Consider the following 14,627-nt stretch of genomic DNA (forward strand, 5'->3'; position numbering starts at 1 on the left):
AAAATGTTTAATTTTCAACCATTTTTATGCATTTATCGGCAAATAGTATGTACAGTAGTGGCAAAAAAAAAAAACCAGACCGACCCTTGTAGCTGATTTCAGAGCCTTGTTCACTCCAGAGCACGATAGACTGGTAACTAAGACTTTCGTGGTTCGAATCCTGCCTGGGAAGGAAACTTTTTTTGTTTCTTATTTAAATTTATTCCCAATACTTTTCGATTGCAGCGATATTTTACTACTTAATTAACTTATTATTCTCAGAACATGAATTTTACCAGCAATCGGAAAGTATTGGCAATAAATTTGAATAAGGAACAAAAAAAAAAGTTTCCTTCCCAGGCAGGATTCGAAAGTCTTAGTTACCAGTCTATCGTGCTCTGGAGTGAATAAGACTCTGAAATCAGCTACAAGCGTCGGTCCGGTTTTTTTGCCACTACTGTACTACTATAATGTCACTGTAAATTTTCGAACAATTCAAAATAGCAGTCTGAAAAATGTTACGAATCACTATTTTCACACCCATCCTCACATACTGAACAGACCACAGTTTTACTATAAAAATGCTTATTTTGAACAGTTTTTTAAAATTGTAATCCGCAAATAGTAAGTACTATAATAAAAGAGAAAATTCAAATATTATATATTTTCGAACAATTACTTCATCAAGGAGAGATATTTCTTGTCCACTTAGACATATTTTCGTATTTTTGTAAACCTATTAGTGAAAACGATTAAACAGTAACACAGTAAGTTAGGATTCATAACTGACTATAAATATTTTTATATTTTTAATATATCAATTACACATTTAAAATATAAATTTTGGAGAGGGAGTGCGCAAAATACCCCCCCCCCCTCGGTTGGTATTGTTAAGGTTAAGATTGAAACAGCCCACATTAAGAGAAGAGTTTTGCCTAAATGCAGAAAAGTTTCTATTTAGAGTACAATAAAATATAATGTATTTCCCCTTAAACAAGTCAAGGACGTGCTATAATTAATCGCTAAAAATACACTTGAAACAAAGTTACCTGGTAATACATTTTTACCTCTAAGCTTTTCTTTCGGCACAGAGGGGGAGGGGAGAAGAAAACTAATTCTTAAAGATATAGTTGTTTTTGGTACGCAAATGTCCTGCAATATTTACAATGCAAAATTACAAGTTTTCTTGTCAACCTCCAGTCTTTCAGACTACACATCTACGGAAATTAAATTTATTACGATTAAAACTAATATTCAAATATGACAACAATATGACTAGCGTGAGATAAATATTTTAGAGAAAATATGAGTTCTATTAAAATTCTTATAGAATTGTATGTGTATGTTAGTGAAAACTACCTACTTGGTTTATCTAATTTCACTTGTGTAATATACTTTTAAAGATATTGCAAGCAGGGAATACTGACGGAAGGAATGCGAATGAAGCAATGCAATAAGGAAGAGAGGGTGACAGGAAAGGTCATGAGATAGCTTGAATGATATTCAAAAGTACAGAGAAATGACCGATAGAATCAGTCTTACATTGTAATAATTACATTACGAATTTAGTTTGTTCTATTGCATGTGAATATGTGTCTTGCATCGTACAGTATTATTATTTAATTTGTAAACATATGTTGCGCATTTAATTAGCTTCGAATTTTTCTCTTGCTACGTTCCTTATTTCCACAGCGATGTCCTCATTTGTTCATCTTCTTGGAAGAGACAGTACTTCCATCGGCCCGTACTTCTCGCCCCTTGGCGTCCCTACATACGTCAAAACAGACAGCAACGCTACCATTGCTTTTCGGTAATCATTCCTTGCACGAGCTATACTAGATGGATTTAGACTCCATTTAATATTTAGTAACACACACAGATAATGGGGTAAAGAAAAATCCAATACAAATTTTAATGCAAGAAAAATCAAATTAAATTTCAATAAACCTAAAGAGTACAGGGTTCACGAATCATTCTGTAATAAATATAAAAGTGACTATTTCTGTATATACAACTGAATAGTTCGAATTTGGTTTTTTTTAAACAGATCAATATTATTTCACCATATATATATATATATATATATATATATACATACAAATGACGTTTTTTCACAAATGCCTATATCAAGCAAATTGATACATTAGTCATTCCAAGCATTAATCATCGCGAACAGTAGGATAAACATTCCTTCTTCACATATTTCAAAGTGATGCACATTTAAAATTCAGACACAAGATGTAGGCTAATATGAAAGTTGCACATTTGATCTTAAAACATGTGGCTATTAAGTAAATACATACACAAAAACCTTACATATAATTTATAAATAAATGTAACTATGTAACATAATCACTGTCAAACTGAATGGGAATAGCGGGAAGTATGCAAGCATGCACAGAGATCTGGGACTTTGGAAAGAAATTATGTGAGCTCCAAAGGGAAAGTCACTTGTCTCAGTCAATTTGTCGCCATTTCATTGAAGGAACCTAAAGCGCTTTAAAGAAAAAAAGAGTTCTCACAGAACAACAAGGCAGGATTGCGTAAGATGTTAAAAGAGGCATTGCAATCCTCACTAGTGAAGGGAATTGAGCCCTTAGACTGAGTGAAGGACGAATTAACTCTTGGATTTCCCAAAACGGCATGTGTTAGCTGCTGCACCAATTTATGAACTCATTTATTAAAAAAAAATGCTTAAATGTATGACAGGAGGATTATGTAGGTCCATGGCCTATTTCTTTTAAAGTCTCAGGGCTTTAGAAAAATCACAGACAGAATTGTTTTTCTTAGTTTAGGAAACTAACCAATTGGCTACTCTAAGAAAATATGGACCCGAAGATATGTGAGAAGAGTGATAGTATGGGTATGTGACTTGAGTATGAAGGTGGGGCATGTAATTATAATATAAACTATTCAAATGTCGAAAGCAAAACCCAATGCACTGGATGTCAGGCAAGCCACATCATCACCATCTTTAAGGTTATTGACACGTACCCAGCTACTGACACTGGTCTTCAGAAAGGACTACATGCAGAAACCTGCATATCAGCCGAACTACTTGACTCCTATCTAGGGTATTACTGGATTGGTATCCTGGACAACAGTTGAGATGGAAAGAAATTATCCAATAACAATAATTAAAAAATTACTATTGAAAAATATTGTGATTGGTGCAGGAAGACTTAAAGCCTTCAGCCTTCTTTGCACCAACATACAATATTTAAACTTTGACATTTGGAAAGCAATGTGAGAAGTTAAGGACCTGTCAACCTTCCTTGCAGTCCTATCGGTCATCTTTGTGCTAAACTCAAAGCTTGCCACCTGTTGTTGATGATAGTGACGCGATAATAATATCTTTATAGCATTGTTACAGTGAAGTGACTTATAAAAATCCATATGCACAAATTGTTACTTACATCTTTACGGGAAAGTTGTGCAAACACTTTAAACTTCTTCCTCTTTTACCTATCTCCTCCTTCAGATACTTATTGTACCGGTACTTCAGTAAACAGCACTTCACTCCCTTCTCTGAAAAGTATTGCCAACATGATCTTCCTTAAAGCATTCAAGTGCCTGTTATGGTCTGTAGTTGTATCTTCATTGGTTTCCTCTGTCCTGCAGCCTTTTACAGCGTATGAATTATTTTTTTTCATTGAACTTTGCATTTATTATAAATATCCTAATCTTAAAACAGGCAAATAATTCTCCAAACAAATACACTGAAATATTTGCACAATACGATTCAACTCATCGCAAGACACTACGGTACTTTACAAACATAAAATATAATTTACAATTCAACTTGGAAGTTCTTGTAGCAATTTAAATTTTGAATCCTCGTTACTTATATAAGGATTGAAATTATCATTTTTATTCTAATTCAGTACCTGTAAACTAGAATTTTATGTAATCACACTTTTCCCCCCCAATTCCTAAAGAAAGCGAACAGAAGGATAATGGGTTTGACTTTACTTTTGCTGTTCTTATCAGGGAAAATTTGGTATTCTTTTCTACATACTTCCACCTTCTCTTTACCCTCTATGTTTGTTGTAACCCCATTGTTAGGTAAGTTCTTATGAGAAGTAAGATTAATGACCAAGTAACCCCACTATCAGTGGCAAGGTTAAGTAAAGTTTGGTGAAGGATAGATTAATGACAAGTAGCCCTACAATCAAGTGACATGGTTTGGTAGGATCTGATGAGAAAATAGATGAATGAAAAGTGCTTTGCGCAATAACGACATATGTGAATGTCAGACCCATTATCCCTATTCCAAAAAATACGTACCTATTGCATAATGATTCAATTAATGAAAGAAGCATACCGCAAAGGCACATAAAACGAATTTTATTGTAATATATTAGCCTACATTACGTGCCTTTCTGAGAAAAGTGCTACAACGAATCATTTATAGTTATTTTCTAGATTATTCCAAGACGAGTTTTCAGATAATGACGATAATATTGCATATGTGAGCATTCCATTGAAAGAAGGGCAATTTCTTGTTCTATATTATAGCCTACAAGGTATGAGGAAGCGAGAAAGATACTGACATGGCAGTTTACCACGAAGAAGAAAAAGAATTATAACTATGTACAAAACATTTTTTTAATCTGCAATCACCCAAAATCACAATCCAAAATATGACATACCAGTACCACTTACAGCCAACATTTTTAATGAACTACAACTCTAGTACCCTTTTCATTACATAAAATGAAAAAAAAAATAAAATAACGGCAATTATTTACTTTAGCGATACGTACTTCTCTCTTGTTTATGGAAGTAACCAAACAAGTGGTGAACGACATAATAAATAACAGAGTATGTGGACATTGTGAACGTTCTGTGAAAGTAAATCTCCCAATTTTGTTTTTAAGTGCGGCAAATATTATATATCGCCAAAAAGCAAGTCGGGAAAGTGTAGGCTAGTTGGAAAGTTTCAGGGCGAACATAACCTAACTTAACTTCCGGAGAGAGAGAGAGAGAGAGAGGTATATCTATCTAAAGCATAGCTGGATGGAGATCACACAGTAAGAAGTAGAGAAATAATGGATATGAACAGTATCGCTAAAGTAAACAATTATGAAAATAATTTAAAGAATTAGTGCAACTATGTAGTCTATTTCCCAGCACTTATGAAAAGTAAATTTCTTCAACCACATGAAATTAATGAATTCAGTTAATGTTGTTGTTAACTTCTATGTAAGTGAATATTAAACTCTGAAATTCCGAGACATGCCATTTCATTCTTCTTAATATAAACAGTAGATTACACTGCACTTCCAATGCACGAACACATATTTTAAGTCATTTATACAATCAATACCAATAACGTTTCTACCACACATTTAAATGTCAAACGATTCACAACACATGAAGCTTCATTTCTTTGACAGCCTAAGAATAAATTGTTGGTATCTCAAACTTTGTATGTGAAAATGAGTGATGGAAGTCATGATAGCGCTACCTCTTCACTCAAGCAAGAAGTTTCGATCTTGCTGAAAAGGCTAAATACCATACTAAAACTGACAATATTGCAGCCATGAATTCAGAATTCACCCAAGGTCCTTGATACGCTCCAGGATAGTTAACTACAATGGTAACCAAAGACTTGACAGAGGAAGGATCTTCACCACTTCTAATAGCTTTCCTCAATGCTGCATAACCCTCTTCATCATATAAATTAATACCATAGTCACCGCTTCTTGCTTTCTTCACATCCTCCGTCCAGCTAACCTGGTATTTGTTGTCATCGCCGATTCTTGCAGCAGGAAGAGTCTTTCCATTAATTTCTGCATATAAGGGCAGTCCGGTCACATGGTTTCCACATTTTAACGTGAATTCCGCAACAAATGCGATATTGGTTAGAACTGTAGCATCCTGAGTTGTGTATGCTGAAGCCGATACTTCTGGCTTCGTACAAACATCAGCAGATGAATAAGACACCAGAATCAACATGCAGACTAAAGAATACATTTTACCACACGCCATGATGGATCGTAACGAAAAGATACGTATGTTTGATATAGCGAACTTTATAACCTACATTAACGTGTGCTGCGGACTGCCACGTCTGACAATGTTGTCCATGTGAACCAGGGCAGGCAACCGAATAAATTTACCTGCTCTGGGTAGATTCTGTTCGAAGCTCATAGGCTACAGTCGCAAATAAATCATAACGTCATAACTCTTCATCATAAGTGAACCGTGAATTGCAGAATTCTCAAATTCTATTTTTCACATAGGTGAAATTGAATCCATTTCTACTTTTTATTTGACTTGAAAGGACACTTGAAACTACTTGAAGAGTGTGAACGTCACTTGATAATTTTAATTCAAGAGAAAAAGCGCGGGAATTTAAATTAACAGCTGTTTTGAGAGCGTTAAATTAAGAGTTGATTGTTTTTCTGTTGTACTTTTTATCCTCTCAGACTGGGAACGAGAGAGAGAGAGAGAGAGAGAGATTTAAAAAAAATCGTCTGCCCTCCGCCGAGGGTGACCACAAGGATCCAGAATGCAATAATACAATAATAAATTTATGAACAAAGTTGAAGATTAAGATTAAAATTAAAACAGTGTTATTAACAAGTGGAAGAAAAATTAATTTAATTTAGCATATAAGTGGTCATTTTTTATTTGGCGAGAATCTCTAAGAATTTTAATTAGAATTTATTGAATTTCATAGAAATTAATTTTTAGACTTTTAAGGATATCACCGGTGAATTTTGGTAAGGTACCTCTTGCTCCAAACAGAAGGCCTCTCACAATTCATTGATTAATTGCAATTTTATATTTTTCTGACAGGAATGGCAGGTAGGGTTGGTAGACAGCCTGTTTCTCAACATAATATACTTCCTCCGCCTGGGTGGTGTTCCCAGCGAATAGGGATTATAAAGAATGGACACTGAGCGAATTTTCCTGTGTTTTGTTTCTCTGTGCACTGGCGTATAGTTCCACTTTCAAGTGCTAGAGGTTAGTGTAATCGAGCATACGCTAAGATAATAATTGAGTATAGAGTTGAGACACAGGATCCAAACATCGCCTACCTTATTGCATAATCCAGTAACGCTTTCCTTCAAATAAATTCAAGTTAAATAGCTTTTCCTTATTTCTCAGTGGCAAACTAGTTGTAATAATAATTTTTTTATATTTCAGATATAATAAATTATATTATAAAATAATATAGTACATTATAAAATTAAGTATCGATTTCGTTTAATATTTGTATATAATATAATATAGGTATATGGTTTTACTTCTCATAAGAGTTTTGTTTTTCCATTTTCAGCGCTATCAAATCATTACATATTTTAATTCTTGTTGGGGTCAACGTCTCAACTCTCATTATAAAGGAACTCTAGAGTCTAGACATTACAGTTAATGACGGATGTATTATTTTATGGATTCAATTTATTTTATTTGAGTACATAATGTACCTAGATGTATTAATTATATGTGTTATATTTCCGCTGTGTCGACTGCTAGCTGGTGTGATGTCAGCGCCAACTCTAGAGAGAAAGCAGAATCTCACGCTCCAGCTGGCTTGAAGGTCATTGAAATTAGTCCGGCTACATCAAAGGTACCGACGCGAAGTGTACATTCTTTATAATCCCTATACGCTGGTGTTCCTTTCGAAGCGAATGGTGGGATGTAAAACCAACGCTATATTTTCATTCCTTTTAAGTGCTATGATGTCAGCTCTCCGATTGGAATTTTCTACAGAAAGACAATGAACTTCCTCATGCACTTCCCATCCACGTTGTTGTAGGATTTGAGCTACAGATGCTCTGACTAGATGGTGACGATTGTTTCGCAGCAGTACGGTGCTTCGGCAGAACCCTCAGCACATGTCCAAGGGTTTCTGTCTCGTTGCAGCCAATTTGGCGACAACGGGTTTGCTGAAAGTTCGATCAGGCACCGACCTTACTGCTGTCAGATTGAAGGACATCTTCAGTCCATTTATGTATTCCGATGAAGATAATGATTATTTTGTAGACATCCAGGAATTAGCGTTATGGCAGCCTACATATAACGATACTCCCTTTCCCTTATGCGGTAAGAGATACCGAGACTGGAAATATAGAGTTCGCAATATCTCTCGCAGCTTTCTTCCGTTAATGTTGGATGGAAAAATGTCTTTGTGAATATTTAAATTGCTAAGTGCCAGGTTCTGTTCTTCGTTTAGTTTTCGTAAATTATGCAAATGCATATCTTGAAGAGGTAGGAGATGACTGCATATATTATAGTGTTGAATACCAGCCTCCCATTCAGCATACAATAAACCCATTCCTCTGACTTTTTAGCACCATACAGTAGCGTGCAAATTAATCCGAACACCACATATTTTTACATTTTCTGTCATTGTAGGCCTCACAGCTGCTCATACCGCTTTAATTGACATCTGTAGTACGTGTAATTCCATTGTTGAAGGTCTGTCGTTATTATTTTTTTATAATATGTGACATTTTGCCTGTCGTTTTGTACTTATAAGCATTTCAGTTGTGTTGAAGACTTAATACTGCAATCCTGTGTACATTCTGTCGTCTTCACAAATGGATACAACTCCACGAAAACGGTCTAAAATTATAACATTAGCAGAGCATTCTTCTATGACACAGAGGCAAATTGCTGCAGAATGTCACATCGGTTTGGCTACTGTTAATTCGATCATAAAACAATACAGGGAGACTGGATCCATCACACCCCTGAAAAAAGGAAACTGTGGCCGGAAAAGGAAGACTTCACCTGCAGATGATCGTTTAATTGTCAGGAAAAGTAAATTAAATCCTAGACTAACTGCTGTCGACTTAACCCGCGAGTTAATGGCTACCACTGGGACGAGTATTCACGTCACAACAGTGCGGCGTGGGCTTTTGGAAGCTAGACGAAGGGCTCGTAAGCCTATTAAGAAGCAACTGCTAACCCCTGTTATGTGCAAAAAACGCTTAATGTGGGCAAAATTACATCAACACTGGACAGTGAATGCCTGGAAGAATATACTTTTTTCCGATGACTCTCATTTCGAGGTCCACGGCCGTGTTTCTTACGTACGGAAAGGATCCGAAAAAGTAACAGCAGCTCATCTCCAACAAGCACCCAAATATCCCCCTAAAGTAATGTTTTGGGGTTGTTTTACACATGAAGGGCCTGGAGCATTAATACCAATCAAGGGAATGATGAATTCTGACAAATATATTCACTTATTGGAAACCAGAATCGTACCCCAGCTGCAAAAATCATTTCCGGATGGCAGAGGTGTGTTCCAACAAGACCTGGCACCATGCCATACGTCTCGAAAAACTACAGAATTCTTCAACAAGAAGAATATTCAGGTACTCCCCTGGCCAGGTAACTCACCCGATATCAACCCCATTAAGAACTTGTGGTCAATTTGCAAAAGAAGAATGCAAAAAATGGATTATTCTACAAAGGAAAAGATGATTTCTGCCCTCATTGGTGTATGGTTTCGCGATGAAGAAATGAAGAATATTTGTGGGAAATTAGTGGAATCCATGCCAAATCGTCTCAGAGCTGTTATTAGGAACAAGGGAGGCCACATAGATTACTGAGGCATGTCTTAGATCCTTTTTTTTTTTTTATCCCGTTTGAGTTTTTTTGCATAAGTAATTACGTTGTTCGGATTAATTTGCACGCTACTGTATAACATACTGTTGGGCATATCATCAGGTAAACATAGTGATTTTCTTTACAGCGCTTCTGATAATTTTATCCAAATTTTGAAGAAAAGTCCTGGACAGTTAAAGGTGCACATTGTAGGGAATATACTAAACACGGCCATATGAATTCATTAATTATTTTAAGTGTTTGATCTAGTTTCAATATATTATTTTAATATACCGAAGTACATATGCGTAAATCACTTCGTGATTTAAGACGGCGCTTATTCCGTCGGATCCCGGCCAACTAGTCACTCATAACGAGTGCACCTCAGCACATGTGTGGACTTCAGTCCTGCGTTCATAGACATCTATGACGTAGTGCAGAGGGCGGCCACTAGAGGGAACCCGAGAGTTGGAACTTAAACTGAGACGATTCTGTCCGACGCCGGTGTGGGTATCGTGTGTGGCTTAGTGGATAAAGCATCAGCAAGTAGAGCTAAAACCCGGGTTCAAATCCCGGCGTCGGAGAGAATTTTTCTCCGTTCCATTACTCTTTCATCGTACTCTTTCATTCTAGTTTCAATAGTTTTGTTTTGACAAGGTTATTCAAGTCAGATGTTATGCATTTTATTACTTTAGTTTTATCGAGTGAGATTTCATTATTAAAATCTATCCCTAGATATTTAATATGTTCGTTTTTTGAGGTAATTGATCCTTGTATATTACCGGTTCTTCTGTATGGTTGTGAAACTTGGACTCTCACTTTGAGAGAGGAACAGAGGTTAAGGGCGTTTGAGAATAAGGTGCTTAGGAAAATATTAGGGGGTAAGAAGGATGAAGGTACAGGAGAATGGAGGAAGTTACATAACGCAGAACTGCACGCATTTTATTCTTCACCTGACATAATTAGGAACATTAAATCCAGACGTTTGAAATGGGCAGGGCATGTAGCACGTATGGGCGAATCCAGAAACATATATACTGTATGTAGAATGTTAGTTGGGAGGCCGGAGGGAATAAGACCTTTGGGGAGGCCGAGACGTAGATGGGAGGATATCAAAATGAATTTGAGGGAGGTGAGATATGATGGTAGAGACTGGATTAATCTTGCTGAGGATGGGACTGATGGAGCGCTTATGTGACGGCGGCAATGAACCTCCGGGTTCCTTAAAAGCCATAAGTAAGTAATTGATCCTTGTAGGGTGGTGATTTTTCCTTAGATAATTTTCCTTTCCGTAAGGCAATAGTTTTGCTCTTTAGCAGATTGAGATTTGATCTTATTTCCGCAAGGCTGCTGCCGGCTAAGTTAAGCAGAATAGTCGCATCACTTTCCTTTTTGCATATTATTGCCACATCATCGGTGTATGCAAAGACGAATAAGGGGGGTAGATCATCAGATAAACTGTACCCATATTTTTCACTAACCAGTATTTCATTATCGGTGAGATTTTGTAGCACACCGTTAATTGCTAGATTAAATAATAATGGTGAGAGTGGAGAGCTCTGTGGTACTCCGCATTTAATGAACAATAGTAAGTGAAATAATGACAAAATATTTAAATTTCTGGAGTTGTATAAAACTCAGGAAGGCCTGTGGATTAATAAAAACTGCAAAGTATCGTGACAAATGCAAAGGAAGCTGCCAAGGAAGAGTTCAACGAAGAATTGAACAGCAGAGATTTTAACGTGGAGACAGATGAGGTACGAAAGACAATTGAAAACCGTTAAACTGTAGATATAGAAGAAGTGAGGAAGATAAGAAGGATTAAGAAGAGTGTTGCTTGAAGGGATGACATTTATCAATGTGGCTGATAGATTTTTTTGGGAACTGTGACAGCTTTAAGAAAATCATTTTCAATTACGGTAAATCAGACCTGCTTTTTTATTTATTACATTACATTAAGAATTATAAAAACTGCTTGAAGATCTCACTTATATTTGTAATGATAAATGTTCATGCATTTCTCTTAGGCCTACTAATCTAATTCCTAACCCATACTGAACAACGCTTCTTCCATTTCTTCAATATTTATCATTTCCCTGGCACAGAGGCTTGCCACTGCACAAATTCCTATTTGCACAACATCCATCGACGCCATTTTATTCTACATGAAAACAAAATAACTTGAATATGTCTGAAGTGCAACTTGAATTCAAGTTACTTGAAAAATGTGAACGAGGCTTTACAGCAAATTGCAAGAAATTGCAGGAACACACATCCAGGGCACGTAGAATTTCTAGAAAGTAAAAAGAATCAGTTTGCTTTTCTTAATGTATTTAATAGGATTAACGATAATTTGAAGAATTAAATATTTTATTCATATAATTTTGCATTTTTATGTTTGTGTTTTCAATTTCTTGACTTAAATGTACATTCAAAGGTATTTATAAGATAAAAAATTGTCCTTCTCCATCTTCTTCACCTAAAATTGTTTTAAAGAAATACAATTATTGTTACTAGTCGTGAATTGTGGAAATTCCACATGTTGTGGCAATTCATATATTTTTTTTTTCCAGAAAGCACTAAAGAAAAAAAAAGTTAATGTATGTTAAACACTAGAACTTATTATTATCCTTTAATAGAAGACAGCCGCTTCAGAATACCAAATGCTTTTGTAGATAATCAGTGTTTTGTACTTCCTGAAAAACTTACTCAAATGGACATGCGAGGTTTCTGCAATGTTCACGATTCAAGTGTGCTCTGAAGTGAAACTGTGGGTTCTATGTTTTATAATCTGTGAAACTGTGGGTTCTATGTTTTATACTCTATATTGTCTTCAAAATATGTAAAAAATAAAAAAAGGACAGTGGAAAATTTGTGCAAAATAGCTACTGTACTCCAAACTGGATTCGTCGCTCTTAATTTAATTAAAATTAATTTAATATATTATTTATTCCACTTATTTAAATGATCATGGATTAATACATTGAAATTCATCGCCTGTGATATTATATGAAAAGCAGGACGACAAGAGGGACGTGTCCCCTTCAGTATTTTGCCTAATTGCATTCAAATTATTATTATTATTATTATTATTATTATTATTATTATTATTATTATTATTATTATTATTACTATTATGGTCACATAAGTTTAATAACATGTTTCATTACTAAATCAGCAGTAAATATACAGGGTGTTTCAGAAATATTTTGACAAATCTTGGGGGCATGTTTCTCACACCAAAACAAGAAAAAAGTTCATTTAAACATGTGTCCGAAAATCCTATGAACAAATGTTCAAATGACAAATTTCTATAGTAAACAAGTCTCCTTGACAACACATAGCCATATAGGATACAATAGGTGCATCAACAGACTTGTATCGATAACATAATTCGATTATCTAACAAAATGAATATTATTATCGGTTACAAACTTAAGTTAAGTTGTTGGATTGTACCTCAAAATGCGTTGAACGTAAACTTTCATTGTTATGAGTTTCTGAATTGATTACAGGTGCAACACTTGCTACCAAGCTGACAATATCTAACAGGTGTTTCATTATGTTCTTTCATTAATAAATAAAAAACTAAGAATTTTCGGACATAATGAACTTTTTTTCTTGTTTTGTTGTGAGGAACATGCCCCCATGGTTTGTCAAAGTATTTCTGAAACACCCTGTATAAATAAATAATGCCTTTAAACTTTGTTCCTAGTGTTTCTTCCATTAAAAAAAAATGTATATAGGTAACGGCGCTAATGAAGAGGTCATTATCAATTTTTAAGTATGTTCTCAACGTTCACATAGCTAAAGGAAATCTACGAAACTTAATTTATTGTGATCAGTATCGAATCAATGCCTTGTTTTACCCGATGCTGAGGCTTATTGTGTTTTTCTTTACCTTGTAAGGAGGAGGGACTCGAAGGCTTGCACTGCAGCCTGAGCTTATATTGTGTTCACCACTCCTGTTTTTGTTAATGATTTTCGCCACCGAAAGGTCGCGCTCTTGTACGAATATAACACGTTGCACCGCGAACTTAATCCGGTTATGGTAATGATGACAGTCTGTGAAGAAATTATGGCGAAATGGGTCCGAGGTCCAACGGCAAAAATTAGGGAACGGTGGCTAGGAGCGGGTTAGAAATGATCCTTCAGCACGTCGGCCAGACTGAGACCTATTGTGCACCCCTAATTATGGGATGAATGAGGATGAGGTGTACCAGCCCACCGGCCGCATGAGATCCCTCACCCGCTCACCCAATGGACCCCCTACATCCCGCCCTAAGTTCATACTGCCAAGGTAACGAAGCAGCACAGGATCCAATCCAACGGCCCTTCCAAGTGTTGAAGCGCCCTTGGATGCACTTTATCATCTATTCTGTTCAATATCTACTTGGAGGGTTTGATGAACTGTTTTCAAAACATAGGAGGGGTAAAAGTAGGAGGAAGAAATGTAGGAGGAAGAAGAATAAAGTGTATAAGATTTGTTGATGATATGGCGTTGTTAGCAGAAGAGGAGATGATACTAAGGCATATGCTATTGGAGCTAAATGACAGGTGTGAGCAGTATGAAATAAAGATAAATGCAAACGAGACGAAGACCATGGTTTTCGCAAGAAAAATAAAGAAGGTAAATCTGCGAATTCTAAATGAGGCAGCAGAACTTCAAATACTTGGGATGTATTATAAGCACTAACATGAGCTGCAGCCAGGAAATCAAAAGGAGGATAGCAGTGCCAAAGGAAGCTTTTAATAGAAAAAGGAGCATCTTCTGCGGACCTCTGGAAAAAGTGGTGTTAAGTGCTTTGTGTGGAGTGTGACATTGTATGGAGAAGAATGATGCTGAAACTGATAAGAAAGAGAAAAAGGAATTAGTTGGGTCACTGGCTGAGAAGAAACTGTCTATTGAAGGATGCACTGGAAGGAATGGTGAATGGGAGAAGAGTTCGGGGCAAAAGAAGATATCAGATGATAGACATCATTAAGATATATGGATCATATGCGGACACAAAGAGGAAGAAAGAAAATAGGAAAAATTGGAGAAAGCTGGGTTTGCAGTGAAAGACCTGCCCATGGGCAGA

At 36.0% G+C, this 14,627-nt stretch overlaps 1 protein-coding gene across 1 annotated transcript; it reads right to left on the minus strand.

The window, feature by feature from the left end:
- Positions 1–4,569: 4,569 nt before the first annotated feature.
- Tapdelta (Translocon-associated protein delta) lies at positions 4,570–6,078 on the minus strand. The gene has a single exon (XM_069830868.1). The coding sequence runs from the start codon at positions 5,971–5,973 to the stop codon at positions 5,458–5,460; it is 516 nt and encodes a 171-aa protein (XP_069686969.1). The 5' UTR covers positions 5,974–6,078; the 3' UTR covers positions 4,570–5,457.
- Positions 6,079–14,627: the final 8,549 nt, after the last annotated feature.

Source organism: Periplaneta americana, chromosome 7 (genome assembly GCF_040183065.1).
Source record: "Periplaneta americana isolate PAMFEO1 chromosome 7, P.americana_PAMFEO1_priV1, whole genome shotgun sequence".
Taxonomy (NCBI): Eukaryota; Metazoa; Arthropoda; class Insecta; order Blattodea; family Blattidae; genus Periplaneta; species Periplaneta americana.

Bases quoted from the DNA above. Each gene is read 5' to 3' on its own strand.
- Tapdelta (XM_069830868.1), bottom strand. From the start codon at position 5,973: ATGGCGTGTGGTAAAATGTATTCTTTAGTCTGCATGTTGATTCTGGTG.